The 25,077-nt window shown below is 44.6% G+C and overlaps 1 protein-coding gene across 4 annotated transcripts in view; it reads left to right on the forward strand.

Moving 5' to 3' along the window:
* Positions 1-1,839: 1,839 nt before the first annotated feature.
* WBP1L (WW domain binding protein 1 like) overlaps positions 1,840-25,077 on the forward strand; it is a 60,502-nt gene continuing 37,264 nt past the window's right edge. Inside the window, exons 1-3 of one of the 4 annotated variants that reach the window (XM_054204800.1) lie at positions 1,860-1,967; positions 19,336-19,482; positions 21,000-21,134. Coding sequence is in view for 1 of the 4 variants with exons in the window: in XM_054204797.1 (XP_054060772.1) it covers positions 1,881-1,967 (87 nt within the window). In the remaining 3 variants the exon portion in view is untranslated. Of the gene's footprint in view, positions 1,968-19,335; positions 19,483-20,999; positions 21,135-25,077 lie in introns of all 4 variants that reach the window. The other 3 variants (XM_054204801.1, XM_054204797.1, XM_054204795.1) reach the window with 3 other exon arrangements.

Consider the following 25,077-nt stretch of genomic DNA (forward strand, 5'->3'; position numbering starts at 1 on the left):
CAGTTCCTTGCTCTTAACCAGAGGAAGAGGATTGCTCTGGGTTTGGAGTATCAGCAAGTCATCCTCAAGCCAGACCTCCCCCCCAAGCTTATAGTAGTGGATTCCCTCTTCAGATTGACATAGATTTATGCCAGCTGACAGTTTAGCTCAGCGGGGTTTCTAGGTTTCTAGGTTGTAGCTGGAATCTCCCCCGGAGGATTCAAGTCATCTCAGCAGCTCACGTCGCAACAGTGTCAGGAGATGGTCGTGCAGCCGGTGTCTGCCTGCACTCCCCAAACCCATAGTAACTCCCCAGCCTGCCTTGGTCTTGCCAGTGAGCAGAGAAGTCAAAGCCAGGCTGCAGGCAGCAAGTCCCCATGCTGCCAAGGGTGGCTCCGGCCAGCCCTGCCTCCATTTCCCATGGCTGCAACAGGAAGGAAACCTCATTGCCAGGAATCAGAGTAGGATTCGTTCCTGTTTGGGAAGAGCTGCAAGTGTTAATTGCTCTCCAGCAATGAGTCACACCTGATCTGGGCTTGTCCTGTGCTCCAAATGCACTTGCCACCTTCTCCCTGCTGTGCCTCTAATTTCAGGGCTAGCTGGAAACAGGAATAAAACTCCTTTAATAACTGTGCGTGGCTGAAATGTCAGTGCTGCAGCATGTTTACAACCTCCCTTCAAATGATAACCAGGCCAAAGATGTCATGTTGGGCTGCAGCAGAGCCCGCGGAGGGGCTGGGGAGGCATGGGAGGCTGGGGGTCTTCTCTGAGGCACCAGCAGCCCCAGCAGGCAGGCTTGGCTCACCACCCCTTGCCCGAAAGCCAGTGGAGGCTGGTGAACTGGCTGCCTACGGAGAGAGGAACAAGCAGGGTGCACGTGTAATGGGTTAACACCTACTGGCAAGCTGATCCAGCGGGGTTAGGTGTGCCCTGAGTACTGCCCTGATTGAAAAATGCCAGGGTAGGAGATAAGCTGCTAAGTCGATTATTTTTTTTCTGGCTTTTCTTAACACGTTATCTGAGCATCTGATAAGCCTCGTCATGCCAGTCCAGCATGGAGGCTGCCTGGCGTGCCGGGAGCGGAGCTGTAGAAAGCCTCTGCCGCTGACCCAGAAACATGGGCCATCTCCCCCGAGCTGTGAATTAATCCCAAGTACCGGTGTCCCCGTTCTCCCAGAGATGCAAGCCTGGGCCAGGGTCTGGCCTGTGGGGACACACGGGGACCTGGCCGTGGTGGGAGATCCTCTTCACCGTGCTGCTCCCGTCTCCGGACGGGGCTGGCACCAACACATCGAGTCCAGCCCCATGCTGCTGCTGCTGCCATTTTAGCACCCTCTCCACGTCAAGCTCCCCGGTGCGCCCCAGGTCCGGGTGGACTGTTTGGGTCTGAGACTCTGTGGGAGCACTGGGGAGGAGGCCGAGCGGGGATCGCCATACCCGGGTGTCACCAGGTGGATGGGGGATGAGTGCCTGGCTGCCACTGGGGTGCCAGAGAGGCTGTAGCAGGCCAAAGGGTGCTTCTGCACCCGCCTTTTTCAGTGCCCGGCTCTGCCCCCGGGGGTGTATTGCGCTGGGGCTGCAGGACCAAGGGGCTGCAGGACCAAAGGGCAGCCCCCCACCCCCTCTCCAGTCAGTTCCGCCACTCACAACATGGCAGTCCTCGCCCTACTCCGGGCTCCCTTCCCGGTGCGCCACACTCAAGATGGCAGCTCCCTGCGCGCAGGCCCCGCCCCTCCCGGTTCTGCCCTAAGCGACAGCGCCCTGAGCCAATGGCACACCAAGAGGCGCGCCGTCCGCCCAATAGGCGACGGGCTGGGGCGGGGCGGGGCGCGGGGTGCCCCCTCGGCTCCCGTCCCGGGCCGCAGTCGGGTTGGGGAGGCGGGGAGCGGGGGGTGGGGGGGATGGCGAGGAGGCTCCGCGCCGTCATGGCTTTGCTGCTGTTTCAGGCCCTGCCCGAGGGTCTGCCCGCCAGCGTGGAGCCTGCCCAGGTAGGGGCTGCCCTGGGGGGGCCGCCTGGGGGGTGGTCTGGGGTCGCGCCGTGCTGGAGGGCTGTGTCCCTGGGGCGGGGGTCCGTCTGTGGGGGCCCGCAGGCCTTGTGGGGGCCGTGGTATGAGCGCTGCGGCCTCCGGGGTGAGGGGGGCGGCTGGTGGGGTGGGGAGTCAGGCTGGGCTGGCAGGGTGCATGGAGTGTCTGGGGCTCTTGGGGCTGGTGGAGGAGGCTTTTGGGGGCCCGCCTAAGGTTTGGGGACCCCCCCTTGGTCTAAGTGGAGCTGGAGGAGATGCAGAGACCTGAGTTCGGGGGTGCCGGTGTGTCGTGGGGACGGAGAGGTGTTGTAGGGACTTAGGTATGGGTGGCAGTGCCTCTTGGAGGTGCTTTGTGCGGCAGGGTGGCTGCAGGACATGGAGAAAGGTGTTTGATGGTGGTTGACTGGAGATGATGGGAAAGATGGCTATAGTGAGGGCAGAAGGCTTCAGCTGGCAGGTGTGCAGGGGCCTGTGGATGGGGGTACATGTGTCTTTTGGGGGTGGTGACAGGGAAGAAGGTGGGCTGTGAGGGGACAGGGCTGGAGGAGGTTTGGGATGAGCTGAAGGGTGGCCATGGGGCAGCTGGCCAGAGGACCTGGGTCAGCAGGGAAATGGGACTCGTGTGGTGCTGTACAGGCCAGGTGAGCTGGTCTTCCCGTGGCAGGAACAGTGGTGGGGAGGTTCGGTGCAAGGCTCTGTGCAGAGGGACGGAAGAGGGAGTGGGTCTTGACCGGGATGAGGGGAATTAGGCCTTATCTTTGTAGGCTCTGACCACCTGCTTACTACCTTCTTCATGCCTGGAAAGGGCTTTAATGAAGTTGATTCTCTCTTCTTCATCTCTTTACTCTGTCTCCTGTCTATGCTGCAATGTCTACTGTTTGGATCTCCAGTGATGTTCTTGGGTCCCCCAGTGTAGACACCTGTAAACCTCTCCCACCTCAATCTGTATGCTCAGTGTCACTCGGAGAGGACTGTACTAGGCCAAGCAACCTGTGCACAACCTGGATCTTACTGTTCATGGACTCAAGATGTCTTTTTTACCCTAGGTAGAACGTAGGTCAAATATGACTTCTGATTTGATGTGGTATATTACTTATAAGGTACAAATTGTGGTTTGCATTTGTTGAAGGTCAGAGCCTGTGAGATGCTGATCTGTGACTGTAGGTCACAGATGCTGTGAGTTGAACGGTGCTTAGTGTTGCTTCTGGAAGGGGTCCATTGAAATATTTCCCAATGCTCCTCCAGGAGGAGGAGGTGAGGAGTTTGTCTATGACTACAGATGTGTTCCTCCTTTTGAATTTCCTTCTTCTTTTCAGGGTGCTGAGAGCACCAGATCTGCTTCAAAAGCTGTGTAATTCCATGTTGGTAGTGTCATCCCAAATCTGTTTCAGCCATGCCAAGGCTAGGGCTTGGCCGTTGCTGCCCTAGAGAGCCAGATGCAGGATTGTGTTGAATGGCGTGTTTTCCACATTGTCTCAACTGCCTTTAACAGATGGAAGTCCTACCTCTTGCTCCGTTTCATCTTCAAGTTGAGGCACATAAACTAAGTGTATATAAGCACATCTCAGGTCTGTTTTGCTCTGGTTGTTGCGGTATTCCAGCTGCAAGCAGTGGTCAGGTGGTAGGATTATCTGTACAGAAGCTGTGAAAGTCTTCAACCCTCTACATGCTAACAAAAATACCATACCTGCTTTGAAGAGTGTGAAAAATGCTCTGCTTCGTACAGCTTATACATTAGTCAAGGAGCTAGTAGAAGAAAGGAATAGGAAGTAGAAAAGGAGGAAAGGAAAGAGGAGGAGGGCGTGGAAGCAATCATAAAACTAGCTTGCTTGTGGAATAGTTGCATACATGATTTGTGGATATCCTCTTCACTCAGCACACCAGAAATAATCCTAAAAATAGTAAGTCTTGAGTGGTATAATACATGAGAGTGGGGGAGAAGAGCTTTGGCGGCCTATGTTTTCTTTCACTTAGATACGGATGCTTCTTTTACTCATTTTCTTTTCATAGTTTGTCTATATAAAACTCTTGCTGGTTATTTTAGATCTTAAATGTAGACTCTGTCTGTCAAAAAGCTGGTATTATCTCACTGCATACTAGAGATTGACAGCTACCCACTCAAAAATGACAGTGGTAATGTAGGATAGTGAAAATGAGCATGTAACAAAACTTCGTCTGCTTAGGTGTTGCCTTAGAGCCCGGTTTCCTCAGAGCGGATAGGCTTGTAGCGAAGAGCTGCAAATGGGCAGTGCTGGACTTGGGAGATCTCCGCACCAAGGGTCCCTTGTGTTTCTAGCTGAAACTCTGACAGCATTGGCCTCTTGTCCTCTTCAGATCATTGCTGCCCTTGCTGCCTCTTGTGACTGCTGCCTACTTCCATCTACCTTGCAGACATTTGCCATGTCCTGCTTGCGTCCGCTGTCAGGGAGAGCTTGTTGTTCAGGCCTCCTCACCTGCAAAAACTGTCCCGCAGACCTGGTGGTCTAAGGCTGGGAGGTTCTGCAGGAAATGTGTCCTCTAAATAATTCAGGAGGTGGAGCTGTACTGCCTAGCCGCACTGAACAAACATTCCCGAGAACACGCTGTACTCTGCAGGAGGGTCTGATTTTTCAGGTTAAAATAAGTCCAGGCTGCCTAGGATCTTCAAAGGCCTTTCTTTTAACTCAGACTTGTTTGGGGTGGTGGCTGGAGGAGAATGGAGATAATTAGCTCATCACCATCCTGAGTAGAAGTTGTTTAACTGTCTCCATGGCTATTCTTTGCAGTTTCACTTATAATCAGAACACAAAACTCTGTTAGCTGGAGTTGAAGCATTTATCAGTAGATTATGGGTGGAAGTACTGCAATTATGTAATAAAATCAGGATAAACGTCACAGGAAGAAGAAATCTAGCCATGTTCAGTTGCGACTGTAGATGTATAGCCTTAACACACCTTTTTGAAGGAGAAGGAAGTGAGGAAAAAAGAAACTAACATCTTTAACAATGAGCTTGATCAAATTCATAGTGAAAACTTTGACCATTAATCATTTTTCTATTGTAGTTTTTCTTTATGGGGCAGAGTAAAGGTTATTTGACCGCCTCAACTATCTGTCTGCTTCCCATGCCTGCGGCTTAATTATCACATAGTTTTCTCAACTGTTGTTTTCTTTAAAAACAAGAGATTTAAGTGAATGTTAACTATGTGACAAGTTTGAGGAATCCGTCTTTCTCTAATAAGGTGGTTTTGAGCCAAAATCTGACAGAAGCATGCTCTTCTTAAAGACCCATTTCATCCCAAATTAAAGACTTTGCTTGAAGTACTGTGACTGGCGGGATGATTCATCGTATGTGACAAAGAGGACGAATCCTTGCTTTAAGGAAGAACTCAGCGTGACTGTCGCTGTGGCTAACACCCCTGTAACACAGAGTTTCTGTCCAAGGCTGTGCTCTAGCTGCAACCACAGCTCTGATTGCACCAATATGGAGTTACCAGGCTTCATCCAAGAGTTTGGCTGCATCTGAGCCCTTTTAGAGTATCACTTAAGGTAGTTTGTGACCTGAACAGCAAAGTTTCAATTATCCTCGTGTAAGAGAGGCTCATCTCCTCGTCTGTAAATTTAGGACAACTTTTTTGATGAAGGTAGAAGTAATTAGTTGCAACTGTACTTCTGTGTCTCCTGAAATGCAATTGGGGTCCTTCAGGAGGAGAGCTGCTTGTATAACTATAGGATATATTTTGTCTGCCATGATATCTTTGTGACTCTTGCTAATTTTCACAGTTTTGGCAGGAGGCAGCAGAGATCAAAGTACGTCCTGTACTTGCTCGGAACAGGAACCTCTAAATAACTGTGCAGATTGGATTAAGGACTGCTCGTACTGTGATGATTATACCACTGTGAACTCCGGTGTCTCATCTGTATAGCATGCTTTCCCGCTAAATAAATTTTTTTTGTTTGTGAGTTGCCCTTACAATTACAGGCAATGCTGTAAGAATTTCTCCTTGCATCTCTGCAGCTGTGTAGCAGATGGAAAGCCTGGTCTGAAAGTGTCCGATGCATCCGGGGGAGGAGCATGCCAACTTTCTTCAGGATAGTCAAAGCAACTCTGTGACTGGGACCTGTCATTGCCTTTCTGAGAATTTCCCTGCCACCCTCCAAATATTAATTAACTAAAATATAACAGTATCTTAAGAATAAACTTGGGCAGCTTTTGCAGAGCTGTGCTATGCTGCAGGGGAACTTGGAAAGTTTCATCTGCCAGAGTTGTTTCGATATGGTTGGGGATTTTTCCATCCTCCCAGCCTCGCCAGCCAGGCAGGGTCAGGCCAGGTCAGCCTCGTCTGGCTGTGGCAGCATCCAGTACCGACTGTCCCCGAGCGGTGGCTCTGCTGGATGCAGTGCTGCTGGGCAGCAGGGGTCCTGCCCAAAGTGGTGATACCACCATCGGCCCTTCTAGGGAGACAGAGGGATGGATGCGTTCAGTGTTTGGCCACATTTCAGTGTCAGTCGCTCAACAGTGGCTAAAACACCCATCGAGCCCTCACTTTGATTCCTAGAAGTGCTGCTCCCCTGCACATCTTCAGCAGTTGCTTTTCTGCTGGGGAAGGTGAGAACTGTGCTCTTCTGTATAGCTCTGTCAGCCTGTATTAACCCAGTGTTATGTTGAAGTTCACCTTTGTCTGTTTTTCTGTGGTATTTGAAAGGCATTAATATAGGTTACAGTTGGTGTTTCTTTGTAATCTGAAAATATATGGACATCCTCTGAGGAAATGGGCAGTATATTTAGTAAATGCAGACCGCCCACCTTTACTTTTTGCTTTTTTTCCCCTTTAACGCATAGTGGGAGGGCTGGCAGGGTTGAATAGACATTAGCTTGTGGCCAAAACCTAGTGATGGGCTGGTGATCTTCTGGCCTACTTCTCCATCCAGTGTGCTGTGCCCTTTGGTCGTGTCTGTGCCTGTGCAAACGTGTCCTTGTCAGGCATGTTCTGCAGTTTTAGTAACGCTGAGCTACACATGGCCTTTTGTTCTGTCTCCTGACAACATGCGTATTTGGTACTGGGTTTGGGGACGTTCCTCTAATCTGAGCTGCCCTGTTTTACAGGGTAAGAATTTGCCCTTTCTGGTTAGCTGCATAGGAATCTTCTCAACTTATTAATGCATTTAACCAGTGACTTTATGGCTGTACGCGCTCCTGTCTTGTGTTTCAGGGGGTTCATGAATCCAAGGTGACCGGGCAAGCTGCTCCTGCCAGGGTTGCACTGCTGTTTTTGCAACAATGGGGGAAAGGACTCAGCATGTCAGAGACATCTCAAAAGTAGTCTCTGAGGCAGGGCTGCTGACAATCTCTGAAGGGCCATTAGTCATGTCAGGGCAGAGATGCACGTTGCAGGACAACCTGATTGCACCAGGTTTTGGTCAGTGCTTCCGAGATGGAAGAAAGTGAGCACTGAGTGCAGGACAGTACTCCTGGATGACTTCATGGAGAGATGCTGATGGAGAGTCAGGTCCCTCCTTCCCCCTGCTGTCTTGTGTGATTAGAAAACCGACAGCTAAGAAAATAGGTTTTGAGATGCCGACACCTGAGTGCTGTGGCAGCAGAGCTCTAACAGTCAGTTGCTCACGTGGCTGAGCCTGTGAGCAGTGCACGTAACAAACACACCTGAAATAACAGCTGGCTGGAGAGCACAGGCTTGCCAAGCAGGAACTGTATGCCTGTACGTTGCCTGTGACAAGAAGCACGTTGGTGTGGCAGTCACAAATGATGCTTTTCTGTGATGTCACAGATACTGTTTGACTACAAAGGAAGGCTCAAGGTGCTGCAGAGACCTGTGATTTATCTGCTTGGACAAGGAGGAACTTGATTCTCCTCTAATGATGTGATTATCAGTGGGATCACTGCCCCCAGTATTATTTTTATATGACCACTGTAGCCTCTGGAATGACTTGTGAAACTGTCACGGAGCACTTTGCAGGAGGGGGCTTGCTGGGTGCAAAGTGAGGTGATGTATGCAGGCTGAACCATTTAATGCCAGTAAGGCCAGCGTTCCTTGGCATGCTGTGCCCAGAACACCACCTGCAAAAAGAAAGGAGAGACTTTATTTTGTGTGAAGGCAGCTTGTGGTGCTGCTGGTTTGCAGGCCTCCTCCGCTGAGCCAGTATCCATCCACCCGGCATTGCTCAAGGTCTGTCCAAACTGGCAATGGAAAAGAAGATACGAGAACTGGATTGTGTAGGAGACTTAGATGCAGTTTCCCAATTCTTCCTTCTTCCCAAGCACTTTTACGCCAGCACATTGTAAAACAAGTCCAACCACTGACAGTGCACTGGTGGCTTGCTAGCAAGTGACTGCTTGAGCATGGAAAAAATCACCAGTGCATCAGGGGACAGAGCTTTTGCTGTTTTAAATGCTGCTGGCCTCTTGCTGCTAATGGGTTGCAGATGTGTAGGTGGGTATGGTGAGCAGCTACCAGTACTGACAAGCTGTAGAATGCTGGGTTTAGGGAAGAAGTGAGAAGAGCGACCTTTCCTTTTCTCATGGGGGTTCAAGACCTCAGGATCCTGAATGCAGTCGTTAGGACTAGCAGAGGAAAGAATTTGCCTAAAGAAGGGAAAGATCTGCTAGCAGTAAAGAAAAGGATTCTCCCTTCTTTCCTCTTTAATCTTTTGCATTACTGTGAGGTAGAAGTTTGTTGCTTCTAGTGGTGATGTGTTTTTATTTCATCTCTGGTTCTGGTGTGCACAAGGCAGTGACAGAAATTTCAGAGGCAACTCAAGAGCAGGGGTTCACAATTTTTTGAGATCTGGGAAGGATCATGTTCAAAGCAAAAGCTAATTGTATCTCGGCTCTACTCGAGGCTGAGGGAGCCTGTCGAGATACTGATTTGCCAGAAATTCTGAGGTGGGACAGAGTGTGTCTTTACCCAGGAAAACGGATTTTGTTGATGGAAAGAAGATAGTTGACAGAAGGAGGTAAGCTTTATGCAGTTACCAGTGTCTGTCTCCCCATTAATTAATTTTGAAGCCACTGGCTAACTTGAATGAAATTTGATAGGAAGAGACCTCAAAGACATAAGATTTCAACAGAATTCCTGGAAACAGATAGGCACAGAGAGACCTTAAAAAAACCCAACCAACCAACCAAAAACAGGGAAGGAGGCATCACTGAGTGAGAAGCTACAGTTGCAAGCTGCTTAAACACAGAAATTTGCGAGTCCGTGATTAACTGACTTGATATATGCCATAGCTTCTGGAAAACTTCAATTGGAGCTCACAGTTTGCTAGCCTGCAAAGTCAATCAGCCTTGTGGAACAAATTGATGGGAGGTCAGCTTTATGGAGCTCCAGTGGTTACAGAACTACTTTTATTTTTCTTTTTCATCTCCTGCTGGCTGAACAGCAAATTGAAGGGGAAAAGGCTGATAAGCTGCAGAGAGAGTTATGAAGAGCGTGTTTTGCCAGGAATCTGGAGTCTCACCAGCCATCTTGAGCTTTCCCTGTGTAAAAGGTGTTGAGCATTGCCTGTTGGAAGCGGGGAGGAAACTCGAACACTAATGGCATGCCAGCAGATGGTGCAGAGGCTTTTTAGTGAGCAGAACTGATTTGCATTTTTCTCTTATGTCCTAGCACAGACAGATATGACCAGCAGGTCAAGTAGTGTTGTCCACAAGAGATTTTTTTTTTTTTTAAATTAGTATGGAACTGGAGCTTATATTCAAGACAGCCTGGGATAATGCTGTCAGTCAAACAATAGTGTAATTGTGGCAGCCACACCAGAAACCTGATATGGAAAGAGTGCAAAATATGCAGAAATACTGGCCCTTGCCAAGCTCTGTATTCTGTATTCCTGACTCTTTGTAATAGGTTTCTTATTTGTTAAAACTGTATCAGTAGTTGTGTGTTTTTCTAAATAAACACCTCTTTCTCTGTGTGGGATCCTCTTTAAATCCCAGTTGGTGGATGATGGCCAACAGGAAGCCATGGGAGCTGCACGTCTTTAGCCTCAAGCAGAAGATCAGGCTGTTTTGTTGCACAGAATAGTGACAGCTGTCCCACTGGTTGTGGCAGAGAATCTGTCCTATGGAGCTAGAAACCTGCTGCAAAAGCACCTTTTAGAGCTCTCTGGTTGAGCTAAACAGGAATTGGGAGTGACTGGTGTGGAATGAAAGGGTTAAACAGTTGCTGGGGTCAGTCTGAGCCAGGAGGTAGGGGAAGGGCTGGAAGAGGTGGTGGGCGTTGTACAGGGGTGTTGTAAGGACTGAACAAAACCTTTTAAGAAGGCAGCATATCTTCAAGGCCATGATACTGGGCTGACTTCATCTCATCCTGTGTGTCAATTGTAATTGTAGTGGGAAAATTACCAAAAGTGCTCCCCCCAACTCTTTCCTTGGGAGAGGAAAGTCTTTTCTTCAGATACGATGTGAAAGACCTTTACTCTCTGCTTGGAAAGCATTTAATGCAGCTACCTGAATACACGCGAAGGTCGTGACTCGGGTCTGGGTCTCCTGTGTGAAGAATTCCTCCTTTCCTTACTGGTTGTCTCATTCGTTCGTTTGCAGACTGCTTTTCAAGCCATGAACGCTGAAGACGAGGAGGAGGGTTGCACATGTATTGTGTGGTCTTCAAATTACCTTGTCGTTTTGACTTCTGTCTTTTTAGAAGAAGCAAACTTCATAAACAGCTTGCATTTGACTCTTCGGTATCCTGTGATCTGAAGCTTAGATAAAACAGGCTTGCAGACATCTGTCACTGCTGATTGTCTCCATTTACTGACACTTAGCACTTGGACTCTGACAAAGCCTGTCTTAATTTATTTTCCTCTCATTTTCCTAGCTGTATTGTTTTCTCTTTGTCTCATTGTTTTGCTCCTTTTTCCTACCCATCTTATTAGGAAATTCTTGCATCTCACATACTTGATTATTAAATATAGCTCTCACTTTGTCGCTCATTGTTTTACTGAGTTTCTTGCTTTTTTGCTCTGTCCTTGTATCTCTGTCCTTCCCAGGTCTTGCCAGACTACGTGATTGTACTAAACCACCAGAGACCAGTTAGGCTATGGGAAGAAAAGTCAGGAGTTTTCTTCTCCTCCGACCCGTTTTGTGCCCTTAGGCCTGTCCTTTCACTGCAAAGTCCCAGGATCATCCTGGCATTAAAAGATGAATTCAGAAGAAGTCTGGAGTGATTTTGCTTTTCATAGTATTGTTTTTCATTCTGAAAACTGTAGCTTGCTTTCTCTGGAAGGACTAGCTGAAGAAGCAGTTGTCTTTTATTTTCAGCAAGCTATGTATTTATTGAGAAGCATTGTGCCAGGAAAACTTTAGATTATGAGACCAGACAAATCTGTTGTTGCCTTATTTCACCTTTGCTGGTGTGTAACTGCACGCTGATACAAAGTGTAATGACTTGCTGAATTCCTTGCATGGACAAAGCCTGGAGAAATCTCCTTCCCTGCGCACCCCTGCCCCCGAAACCTATAACAGAACAGATAAATTCGGGGGAACAGAAAGAGCAGCACTGATGGTTTCTTGTCTGTGATGTATTGTCTAGCAGTGTGTAACCAAAACTCTTCTTGCTACAATCCTACTCTAAAAGGTTTTAGAAGTGTGACCGAGGGATTTAAATATATTCAGTGCGCCCTAATAAAACAGGACAAAATTTGTGTATGTAAGCAGTGAACGTAGAGATCTGCAGGGGAGGAAAACAGCACTAGACAAGATGTTCACAGTGGCCTGGCTGGGTATTGTGCCCACTTGCATCTTGACCTTCTGGAAGCAAGCAAATGGAGAGTGTATTGTGTCCATTGAACTGTGCGCCTTGCATGAGTGTAATCTGCAGGCTGGGTGAGTTGTTGCTGTTGATGTAGCCATTACCATACCATTAATACAGAAAAAGTTAATTTTACAAATCTGGAAACCTTAAGTTCGAGTGGCATTCTACAAGTTGAGACAGACTCTTAAATGAACGACCCTAGATTTTTTTATTTGTATCCTTGCTATGAGAGCTCTTTTTATCACTAGCTCTTCTCTCGGATAGCCAGTGCCTGGCAACAGTTCTTCTGAAGGCACTTTCCTTCAGGACAAGGTGCAAGGTAAAACTTGTTTATGCTTTTAACTAATGTCTTTAATTGAAGAAATAGGCTTTAAAAGTAGTGCTCTTATCTGGTTCAACCCATTAACTTGTTCATTTATAGCTCTTACGCTGCTTCAGTGTTTGTTGGCTTTTTCCCCTGTCCTGACAGCAAGCATCTTGCATGCTCTGCAGTGGTGAGGGCTCTTGAGGGTGAAGTGTCTTGATAGTTTACATAAGCTGAAGAATTAGGGGGAAGGTAAAAGATTTTTAAAAACTGCAACACTTTTCAAGGGAGATTTCTTGGGTTTAGTTGTTGTTGGGGTTTTTTGAGGGTGAATTCTAAAATATTATCAAAAGTAATTATTTTTTTAAAAGCCGCCGTGTGCTCTTGAGTCTTTCCTTTGACACACTAGTGCTTTTTGCAAGAATTCTTCAGTCCCGACCCTAGCTTACCACGTGATATTAAGCAAGTGATTTTGCATTTCTCATCAAAAATAGGGACATTAAATGGCGAACCGTGGGGGTTTTTGAACTATGAACCGTGGGGGTTTTTGCATCAAAATAGTGGGAGATTTTGTAGTACCAGGTATATAAATATCCTGTAATTTCCCTCTTCAGCTGGAGGCCTGGATGAGAGTCTTCAGGTCTACATTATTAATTGTTAACCAAGAAACTCCTGGTTTTCTTCTGCAAGGTTTCGGTCCAAAGGTTTTCAATGCCCTCAAGTACTATGGTCAAACTTTACCTAACTGATGAGATACAGTTTTATTGTTCTTGGCTTCTTCTGTGCTTGAGTGGGGACTGTTCTTCTATTTGTCTGGAAAGCATTACTGTAAATAATCAGACACATGAGGATCAAGCTTTTGTGCACCTCACAAATTGCATGTACTGTGTTTACTGCATAGAAAATGAATAGCCCAAATGAAAGCTTTTCCTTCTTCGCAACTGTAAGTTAATTGGTTCTCTAGTGAACTCAAGAAGTTGAAATTCTTCTATCATATTCCCCCTTGGAGGCAACAGCACACAGAGATGCAGACTTGGGACTAAACCAGCAGGTTCACTGAGCAGAGCTGTGAGTTGAGAGCAAGCTTGCTGAAATGAAAATACAGAATCAGAAAAGGGAGTACAGAACCCAAACTGGCAGCGCAAACTGTTTTGGTAGCTGTGTTTTGGCTTGAAAAATCCTCAGATGCTTAGAACAGAGTAGTCTTATTTGCTAGACACTTCAGCTGCATACCATGATCTTCAGATGGCCGTGAACCATGAGAGCCTGCCGTGCATACCTTGGGGCGTGAAGGGGAGAGGGAGCCCAGAGCAGGTTGCTAGCAGGTCCTCTCCATTGTGGAATGGACAGGCAGAGTGGCTTCCAAGTGCCCCTGAGATGTGGACGTTGGCACGCAAGCTTGCCTTGCTTTCTTTGGCAGCAGGGAACCCAGCAACCCAGCTGCTGGGAAGGCTCAGACATCTGTTTTAAGTTCTTTACAGGATGGGATACTTCTTATAATATCTAACCTTTCTGCAAAAAGTAAGACGATCTGCTGTGTCTAAGGAGGACATTTTATATTTGCACACTAAATAGACATCCTCCATTTCCAAAAAAGCACGGCTTGCATCTCTTTCTATTTTACATTGCACTTTTCATTTAGGTGATGAAATGAACCTTCTAGTTTGACTTCCTAGCTCTTTAGTGCTAACCTGCCTCTCTCCCCCAGTGCTTGGGCTTTCCACACAGCAGAAGCCTTTCAGATAATTCTCATGCCCTTCTGCAAAGAGGGAGCAGGGGTACTTCTGTGTGGGTGGTGGATGTTCATCCTTGCATTTGTTGCTCTCATTAAAGTCAGAGCTTGTTCAGTTTGTGTCAATAACACCTTTGATCCTCACATTTAAATTAGATAGTGGGTGTCCTGCAGAAAAGACCTCTTTAAAGTGCTTTGGAAGGTTAAGCTGCTGCATGATTGTTAATAAAATTTCATAAAACTATGCTGGACTGGATACTATGAATAGTTTCCCAAGTTTCTTCATATTGTAGAATGCAGCAAACACGATTTATTCTCAGCTGATTGGCCTCATGTGGACTTGTGCCTGTGTAAGTAGCAGCTGAAATCAGTGGTCTGAGCACTAATCTGCAAGTCGCAGACAGTAGGTTATTATTTAGTGAGAATGCTCCACAAGTCTCTTGCTGCAGCATTTTCATTCAAAAGGTCACTTCCGTGAGTTTGTACGCAGCTGAATTTAATGTTCTTTCTCAGCAAGGCAGGCCACACTGGAGAGTGCATAATTACAATAAATACAACTTTGTTCTCAGATGAAAAATCCATCTGAAATAAATTTTTCCAGCCCTTCCAAGAAACGCTTTTAGCAAGATAAATAAAAGCAATTCTTGCAGATTTCACATTCATTCAGCAGGAATGTTGGTGGGTGTAGGGTGCCTCCACTTAAGTCACTCATCACTGTGCCTTCTGGGCTCTATCAACTTGTGTATTCAATAGCTGGCTAAGGGTAGCATTTACAAATTGGATATCTCGCAAACCAATTAAAACCGAGTTCATTATTTCTTACTTGGTTTGAATCCTGGTTATTACTTTGAGTAAAATTATTCTTAACAGCAAGTACAGAGTTCAGTTAGACTCTCAACTTGGGCAAACTTTAAACAATGCTTTGATAGGTGCATCTGGTTTTAGGGATGTGCGTGGATTTATACAAGCTTTTGTGGCTTTTTTTTTCTGGTTGGCACTTCTGTGTAGGCAAAGTAGATTTGTTTTCTTTTGTCTTTTATTTCGCAACACTGGAAATACTGAAAAAGTTTCTGCCTAAATACAGAGGGGAAGCTAAGAGAAGGTTGTTTTTTTTTCTCTGAACGTCTAAGCAGCTTCTTAAAAAAAAAAAAACAAAACCAACAAAAAACCACGATCTTTCAAGAGACTGAGCAGAGTGTGAAATGCCCTAACTTCCTTTTCTTTTAATTTTTTGACCAATTATAGTCTAGAGGCTCTACTAGTTGATCAGAATCTTGCTCCTGGTGGAAGGTGAATCTTTGTGTAGTTTCTCTGAGTCTGTGAGCAGGTCTGGTTACCTCTGAGGTTTCAGAGGGGCTCTGCAGGGTTATCCGTGAGTGTCTGCTCCTTCCCTGCAGAGCCTATAGAAAAACAGTTCCCAGTCTTCTCCGCTGGTGTGCCTTGTTTGAAACTGCCACGACCTTGGGTTTGGGAAGTACCTGGTAATATCGTAGGGTTGGTTGTTGCTGCAAGGTCACTTTTCTGCAGGGCTCTGCTGGAATCTGTGAGGCTGCAAGGGAGAAAAGACTTGCGTGGTAATGTCAATGGCAAATTAAAGATAATGTAGACATTCTGCTCTTGCAATGAATTTGGACAGCCCCATGCTGTTCTGCCTGGCATGAAGAACTGCACGTAAGTTGTGGCACCTAGTATCTATCTTGTCCTATTTTCCCTTTTGTGAGAGGGAGGCGTGGAGGCCTTTCTAAAGGAAAGAAGAGCCTGATGTGTCTAGGCAGAGAGAAAGCAGAGGAAGGTCACTGAAATCTGACCACTCAGACTTCATTAAATGGAAGTGATAGGCCTGGGGAGAAGGGGTGGAAACTCATTTCTATTTCCATTCATGGTTTGTGTGCTAGGTTAGATATTCATCTCTCAAAGGCTTGATATCTCTTCAAGCCCCAGTGGGTTTCCATTGACACTCAGAATGATCAAAGGGAGAATATGCTCTCTGTCATCGGATTGTTGGTATGGACTTTATGGTCACGTTCCATATCGATTGGGAGCAGATTTCATCAGCACTTAGATCATGACAGTCTGCCTTTTTTCTCAAGGTATTCTTTTCTCTTCTTGCTAGTCTCCTTTGTTCCTGCCACTGCCTTCCTTTTCCTGATGCAAGTCTTTGTGTTCTCTTTATTTTATCTGTTGAAGTGATCAGGAGTTGAATACTTGGTACTTGCTAATGAACTTTCTTTGGCAGTAAGAGGGCCAGGGAAGCTCACTTAAACTAATTGTTGTTTTAGGATCTCTCTAGGCATCCTGACCCTATCTGCAGACATGGTTTATTTTTGAAAGATTGTCTTGAGTTAGAAAATCAGCTCTTGTCCTAAAAAGAAAACACACATTCATCAAAACCTGAATTTCATGTGGGTTGTGTAAACGTGTAATTTGGGTTAGGTCTGGTCACTGGAAAATATGCAGTGCTGTTGTCCAGGAAGTTTTAGTGCAAGAAACGTGGGGAACTTCAGAAAGTCACATTAATTCTGTCTCCTTGGAGAATTGCCTCAGAAATCCTGACCTCTGCATTTCTGCTGTGTGCTTTATATGACGCTAGCAAAGACAGTCACTTGAGCAGTTGCAACATTCTTGTATACATGTGTTTGCGTGCCGTTATGAACTGTGGAAAGAATAATGCCATACTTCCCAAACTGCTTCTCAGGGACTCTCCCTTTGCCCCCTGTGTGGCAGGTGAGCCACCGCTCTGATCTGTGAGCGCCGTCTGCTTCAGCCCATGCCATGTTTCCTATGGTCAAATCACACAAACCCATTGATAGGGGTCCGTGCACTTAAATTTCTAGGGCTGATGGCTGGGGTGCTCCCTGTCACCTCTGCTCCTTGCCAAGCCAGTGTGTAAGGTTTTAGGCTGACCTGGATCCTTATCCCCATCCGCCAAAGGTTTCCTGTGCGAGATGTTAGTTTTACTCTCCTCTTTATCAACCCTGACTACAGTTATTTAAATGTTGCTCAATATTTTCAACATGATCTTGGGATGACTGTGAATTCCTTCAACCCCTTGTTTTTGTTTTAGAATTTCTAATCCCATTTTCTATGACTAAATTCAGTTGCGTGGTTTCCACAGCGAGGATTAGGGTTTACTGCTATAGGTACGTCATTCTGCCTTTGAAGCTGCTTGCTCATGCTTTCCTTGGCAAGCTCTGGCAGACATGCTTAGCAACAATAGAGATCGTATCTTTTTGAAGCTGGAAAAGGGTTAATCAGAAGCATGTTTATGAAACCAGGTTGCTTACCCTTTCAGGCTTTTACTGTGATCTTTTTGGAAGATTTATAACCTGCCTTTGTAATTTATATTACACTTTTCTTTCCTTTCTTGAAGCTATTTTAATGCTATGTATGATATTGTTAAAATTAACTATGATAAGCAACTTTTCTTGGCAAGCCCTAAATCGCGCACCTCTTGGATGCAAACTGGAGAACGTGACTGTCTTCATGTGGATGGCATAAGATTTTTTGGCTGGTACATTCAGGGTAGTTGAATGAGCACGGGGCATCTGAAGTACATCTGTAGCTTCAGAACAAATCCAATAAAAGGACTCTCATCCCCCAGGCAGGCAGATAGCTGTTTGCACAGATGCTTTTTCTCTAGAGCCTTTTTGTAGGAATGGTCACAGTTGTGGTTGAGTTTACTTATGTGTGCAGGAAGAGGGGCTGATGGCTATTCAAGGGAGTATTATTTTTCATCAGGGAGATTAAAGGTATTGCTATTGATCAGGAGATTTCTTTGTGTGGAGGCTCTCCAATGAAATGGAGCACCTGCGCATATGCAGTACTTCTTTAAAAATGTTAAACGGGATCTGCCCTCTGATGGGAACTGTTAATTGTGCCTTTGGCTCTATCTGCCTCACAGCAGATGTACCATTGTGAAATTTTTACAACCTAATAAAATATTAGAGGATGCTTCACTTCGAGAGGAAACTTGATGGCTGCTTTCAGCTGATGCCTCTTTGAAACCAGGTGAGAAACACGTGCTTGCCTTATTGGGACTTGCACCTACCTCTGCTGGCAGAGCACCAGGATATTGATGCAAGCTTCATGGATTGCAGAGCTGGAATAGTTCTGGTAGGGTAGATGTTAGATACCACATATTTAGTACAGTGTAGTTGATGCACAGATCATGAAAGTCTTAGTTTTTAATACATTGACTCAAAGTGGAGGTATTTGTGTGTTTCGATCCAAAATATGTCTTGATTTTAGTACATTTCTAAAGACATGAGGGAGACCCTTTGGACTTGGTTTGTTCACCCCAGTCTAGTAGGGAACACTGAGCTTCGCGAGTTGTGACTTTTGTTGCAAAGTTATGTCTTGTATGCTTGTAATGCAAGGATCTTCCAGAAACTCAGAGGAATCTGGTGACTGTTCCTTATGTTTTTTTGTTAAAATTGCACAAATCTAGAATCTTTTATTTCTGAAGATTTCATTTATCTAACATTTTTTCTTCCCAGGAAGTACCATCTCCTGGGATTTAAATATTTCCTCATGCAAATCTCTGTGATCACAGATAGTTAAAGAACTATGGAGTGTCACATCATTAGGTCAGCAGTTCAAATCTAGTCCAAAATGGTAATGGGCATTTTTGTACTCAGGATGCCTTTCATCAGGATTTATTAATTGCTTAAACTAAAACCAGAGCGTTTGTTATTCAGAATTATGGATTCAAGTGGAGAATAAAGACTAGAAGGAGTTTTTTTCTATAGCAGAAAATCCTGTTTCACTTGTGTTAATATCTGTATATGCTTGTCAGCATACATGGTGCTTTAGAAGAAGTAAAGGTAGCACCTTGCCAGAGGAGCGTGTGGTTTGCTGCATAGGATGCAATGCAGAAAGGTGACCTCACTTAGCAGAGAAGTGTATGCGTTAGTCAAGTCTGGTATTTTTGGTGTGCTTTCCTGTGACTTATAAATTGCAAGAGCCTTTGAAGAAAGTATAGGAGAACACCGACTGTGAAGAGAAAGAGATTCTGATACTGGAAATGCAATGTGAGTGTGTTTTGAATAGCAACTGAAACGCTTTTAGACAAAGTACTTCTCAAATTCTTCCAGGCAGCTGCTCTTCTAAAGAATGATGGTGGGTTTGCTGGTTGGGATTTTTTTTCGCTTGTTTCTCCCAGCATTCATGTTAGGATCTTTGTATAAAGCTTCACTTCTAAATCTGACCTCTAATCTCAGGTTTCTGGTCAAGAGGTGTGCATTTCAGTTTAGAGTAAAATCTAGTACTTATGATAGTTCATTGGACTGTATGTTTCCCAGTCTGTAGAGAGCTTGAAATGATTCAGTTCAGCTGCACGGTCTTTCGCAGCTTTGTGGTTCCTCCTTGTTGATTTGTTATTCTAAAGTTGGGAAATCCTTGCCATCTCTTTGAGATGTGTTGGGATATGAAAAGCCTTGCGAATCCCTGCAATCAGGGGCTGACTTCTTGCGTGCTGGGATCTGCCTGCAACTGCCTCTTACTTCCAACCTTTTCCTCAATGTTTCCTGAGCGCTCTCTGGCTTGTTTCAGGGACCAGCTTGGCAGCGTATCAGGAATCAATAGCTGGAGTCCTTCAGGAAAGAAGTTGAAGATGCTGAAGTATGAATTCTGGTGTCCTGGTTGTTAGAATCTCTTAGCAGAGACGTCAAGATGTGAAGAAGAGAGATGTGAAAGCCGGTACAAGTGTTCTCTTTCTTTGTGCTCCTGAGTTGAGAAATTAGGATCTGAGTTGGCTTCCCCACCCCAAAGGCCGTTGCGTAGCTTCCCACGCATCTCATGCCATGGGAGATCACTGGTGACTTATGTCAGTATTTGGAGGTACAAAATGTATTTGTGAGGTGTGGAGGCAGGAAAAATAGATATTTAATGGCATTAAAAAAACAACCAACAACCAAAGCCAAGTGCCTGTAGAACTTGAGTTATCACTGTTGGCATTACATCACGGGGATTCCAGTCCTGTGAGTCTTAAAAATAGGTTTTCATATGTGTGTACTCTGTAAAGAGTCTTCAGTTGCGTGGAGTTCTGATTTCTTGGCACTTTGGGAGAAATTATGAGATAATTCATTTGATTTATGATCAAATGATTGATGCTGCTTGTTGCTACCATTTTCCTGGTTATGTCAGAGGCTATTGGCAATATTACTTCCTACTTAGAACATTCTGCTACAGTCAAGTATGTCAGAAGGATCAAGTGCTTATTTCTGCATATTTTTTGATGCTGATTTGCTTTATAGAGGCAGTATTGAAGGTCTGGCTTAGCAAAGGAATACCAGCCACTAAACAACTTCTCTCTGTATTTTAAGTCTCTGATTGCTTTTTTGGCTTGTAGCTGTGATTTCAGCCAGAAATGGTGCATGGGTAGAAATCTTTATAAATTATCATCTGTCTTTTTGCTGGAGACCAAAAGGGGAAAGTTACTGAAGTGCAAAGGATACTTTTTTGATACTTTTTTTTTTTTTAAGCCGAGTCATGACAAAATTGGCAAGTTTCAAGGGAAAATTTAAATCTGGTGTTTACTTACTATAGTTAACAATGAAATCCTCCCTTTACAGAAAATTATTAGAGAGAATTATGCTTTCAGTCTCCTTGCTGTCGTGGAAAAGTAAAAGAGAATATAGTTATCTTGATTTTTTAATTTTTTATTTAAATATAAATTTGGGCTAGGACAATGGTAAATAAAAGGAAGGTGCTACATTTTTACTGATAATTCTCTGAAGGTTGGCCCTACAAATATGGTCGTCATCAACAATTGCTAGTTTTCACAAATGGGATGACTTTGTATTGGTTTTCGCTCATTACAGGCAAGTCACCAAATCATGGGATGTCTATTTCTGAAACCTGTGATCTTTTACCCGGGTATGATTTTAGTTGTTTTCAATGCATATATAAACTTTAATACACTGGACTAGCATGAAAAACCATGTCAAATCTTTTGCGTAGTGCAAACCGATATATGTTATTTATAAACATTAATGACTGACCTGACTTCTGGTATGGTAAATTCTATTCTTATTCTGCTGACGGAAAATAAAAGAATAGAAAACTGACTTTGCCACACATGAAGTCCAGAACAGTTTGAGAATGGACCACAAGTTATTTGGAGACCCAATCCTGTGTTACATAAAGGCCATAGTTTGTCTTGCAAAAAAAGTGGCTAATGTTAAAAAATGTGTTATCTGTCTTTTTGAAAATAGATGAAATAGATTGCAGAAGAACATATTTGTCAACAGGAAGTAACCATAAACTTAGGAGGCATGCAGGCGTCAAGCACGGCTGAAGAAGACTGCAAAGAATAAAGTCAGAACCTCTTTCCCCTCACTTTTCAGGCTGTAAGTAGCACCAGAGAATACCTTCTTTCATTGAGGGTTGAGCAGGCTTTTCAACCCCCTTTGGTGTGTGTGTAGTGTCTTAATATAAGTCTTGGTGCTAGGCTTTCATGACACAGACCATAGGCGGTATGGAATGGAGCTGCAGGTTGTCACCAGCCTACAGCCATGGCTCTTCCACTCCAGGTGTCAAAGGAGTATTAAGATATTAGTAAGATTTCACGTAGGACTAATCGAACATGAGAATTTCAAGGTGTCCTGGTACTGGTTTCTGTCATGCTGTCAGATGTGCTTTACTGAACTGTTGCATGCAATGAAGGACCTTTTGTGATTGCGTTGATCAAGATAGTACCGTGGGTGTGTTCCTCATCCAAGAGGAAAAGTGAGGTCAGTTGGAATGAATGTTGTGCTGCAGCTCAGACTGGAAAAGAGATACTTTGGTGCCCTCGGAAGAACATGTCTCTGACTTCTGCTTTGGGGCGTTCAGTCTAACATGGCAGTCTTAAAGTTACGTGGCAGATGACTTTCTTGTCTTCCTTGTTGGGTTCTCCTACCTGTTCAGGTGAAAGGCCAGTCCTCTACTTTGTTCTCTGCTTTTTCCTCTGTCAGAGGATCCTTTCTGTTGTCACAGTACATGCACTTCAGCCTTGCCCGCTGTCTCCTCTTGGCTCAGAATTACCTGCTGTGTTGCTCCTTGGGGGCCAGGCATCCCATCCTTTAGAAAGCTGTAGGCCTGGTTTCAGGTCACCTCCACAAGTTTTCTGGATATGAGTCATAACATGGGAGCCATTCGAATATTGTGCTTTCAAATATTTGGATATTGTGGTGGGAATAAAGGCAACCAGGAAAGCAGCAGACAGGAAAATCCGCCCATCTGCTGCATCTGCCAGTAGTTCTGGAGGAATAAAACCGAGATGCCCTCTTAACTCTTCAGTTCTGCTTTTTGGGTTAGGTCTGCTTGTTTGCTCAATGAGGGAAGAGTATTTTCTGTCTCAGAACACGTGCAGAAGTGGGATGGCTATATGTACTGCTCTCAAAGACTGAGAGAAGCCAGTGTTGGCATTTTCATCGTTTCCCACATCTTCTATCCTGACGCGCTGACATTCCTTGTAAATTGATGGCAAAACATACGATCTTTCTTGTATCGGTCTTACTTCCCTACATAGTTTAACTTTTCTTATGAGGTGTATCTTTGAACAAAGGATATTAACAAAATCTTTATCTTCTTGGTTTTACAAATTTGGCTTAAAAATTCTCTACTTGAAACTTGGCAAACACTGCCTTGGTATGCAAACAATGGGGATGGGATAGGGGAAATCACTTGGCTGTTGAAAAACTACATATGGGAAAGTCACATGGAGCTTTCAGTGTTTTATTTATAATTCTGCAAAGGCCTCTTCTAATTTGAAAAATAGAAGAGACCAAATAGTGGCTTCTGGAAAGCAAACAGCGAGGTTTTTCCATGAGTATTTTTAACACAAATATTAACTTCACAGATTGTAACACTCTTTCCTTCTTAAACACTTTTTTTAGCCTTCAGGATGTATAACTGGCTAAACTAACGTTGCGAAGAAAACCTTAACTCCTGCAGCATCTGGCTTTTTAAATTCTAATCGTGAAGCCGTAAGAGATGTTTTGTTTTCATTTAGCAAATATATATTGAGTTTCCAGAAAGGTAACTTGATTTACAATAAGCGTACCCAGTGTGAACCATATTTCACGTTTGTCTTTTAATAAAGGATTGAGTATTTCTTTCAAAATCTCTTTTCCAGAAGAACACTAGTTTTAGCCGTTAAGTAATGTTTAAGTAAGAACTGAAGATGGATTTTCAGATTTGGCTGTATGTGTGAACAGACGTTTCCAAACACAAGTCCTTGGAATGATTTTACTTGTGAATAATGCAACCATCAGTTTTATGTCAACTTGATTCTGCGCAGTGTTTTCCTGATATCAGTATAAAATAACTGTGTTATATGAAATTGCTTGAACAAAGCTAAAGAAGGAGTGATAGAAGTGGTCTGCTTGAGAGGCTTTAGCCTTCTCCTTCTGCTCAAATTGCTGAACATGGCTAACTCTTTGCAGAATGGCATTTAAGGTTACATTTGGAGTCATTAGGTTATAAACAGGCCACAAAATATTTTACATACTTCATGTTGATATTCCTCTGAAGATCAAGATTCCCTGGGGAGGAATGAGAATATGCACCAAAAACATTCTCAGTTCTTGAGGTTTATCCGCAACTTCCTAGATCACTAAAGATCAACTGTCTCATGAAGAAATTATTACAAAACAAATTTTGATGCAGCTCTGAGTGTTTCTATGTGGGGGTATTATACTGGGTAATGCCCTTTCTTTTAGTTGGCAGATTCTGCTATTTTTGCTGGCCGTCCGAGACATAGGTTGTGATTGGAAAATCTTTCTGACTTGAATTTGGTATATTTATATGAACCTTCACGTTTGAGAATGCTTTTGAGTCCAGGGCTGTGTTGGGAAAAGACATGGCAGAAGTAAGTGTTCAGATCTTGACAGAATGTCTGAATCTGTACTGTTGGATAGAGAGAGGTGTCCTTTCATTTCTCTTTCCCAGTGAGTCTTATGGGGGGAAGTTCTTGGCCCTTCTGGAAGATGCCAGAGTGTCTCTGGGACATCTTACCCAACATGTAATTTTTTTTTGGCAAGAATAAATCTGTCTCTACTGTACAAAAGTGACTGTTTTGTGCTAGGCACACTCCATGTAAAACTGGGTCTGTGGGGGGTCTCTGTTGTACTTGTGAAAATGGTTTTGTCTTTTGTTCTGGCATTAGCCTTTACTGCCTTTACTGAATGCTCGGCATCTGCAACAGTACATCACCAGTGTGTGTGCCTGCGCTCCTTGCTTGTGCGGTCAGCCAACCTAGGGCAACACTCTGGAATAGAACAAAACCTCTAGACCACCACCTTGTCCTTCAGAAGTGACTCTTTTTTCACAGTCCACTGTTACTTGGCAAAATTCTGAGATTTATAGACCTGGCAGGATGGCTCTGGCAGAGTTATCACATTACAGAAAGATCTGGGTTCTGTGTCAAACCCCTGATTTAAGTGATGTTTCTCATACCGGAGGATGAAGTACACAGGGGACATCCTGGGCATCTCTGTGCATCCAAATTTCTTCTAGCTCATCTAGATAAGAGACAAAAAGTGAAGGACCTGAATGAGAGTCTGGTGAGAGCTGCTGTAAGCAGCAGAGACATTTGCAAGCTTGTTGCACTTTGTAGACTGTAGGAGCCACCGGTGCATCTTTCTTCTCCTGGGAAGTTTAGGAAGGAGCATTCTCCATGAGTTTGATGAGTTTTTGGAGGTCTGGTTATCCCTCAGGGTAGTTGGAAAGCTAGTTGCAGACAATTTGACAGCAGTCCTTTACGCTAATGAGGAAGCTGCAGGGTTGCGCTTCCTCCAGCCTGCCTTGAAAGGAGAAGTACAGAGGCTCAGCTGTTCAGAGCTGCACGACTATAAGGCATAATAATAGCTCAAAGACTTTTTTCTCTTACTACGCAGCTCAAGCATACACTAACTGCATATTAGAGAACTAAACCTTGTACGGAGTGCTTGATAGATAGCAAAGCTGCTTCATTCACCTCTGTTATTGATCTGGTTTCCAAATTGAATCCTTCAAGCATCTGTAAGGGTCTCTTTTGGTGCATGGTGGACACACTGAATACCACTGGTTCTGCTGGCTCACTTTGGCAGGTACTGGCAGATACAAGTTCTATTTCACTAATGAGTTTCTACATTTACAAAAGATTGCTTTTGCTTTTTTGGTTGCAGCATTGCATTCAGTTTCCCAAAAATTTGGGGACATTTTTGACGGTCACTTATTTTTCCTCACGGTGACTTCAGCTCAGCATGAGCTCAGACTTCAATAAATAGTCTGCTGTGTGCTGACACTTTAAAGGGCAAAGTCATGCTG

The sequence above is a fragment of the Rissa tridactyla genome, chromosome 6 (genome assembly GCF_028500815.1).
Source record: "Rissa tridactyla isolate bRisTri1 chromosome 6, bRisTri1.patW.cur.20221130, whole genome shotgun sequence".
Classification (NCBI taxonomy): domain Eukaryota; kingdom Metazoa; phylum Chordata; class Aves; order Charadriiformes; family Laridae; genus Rissa; species Rissa tridactyla.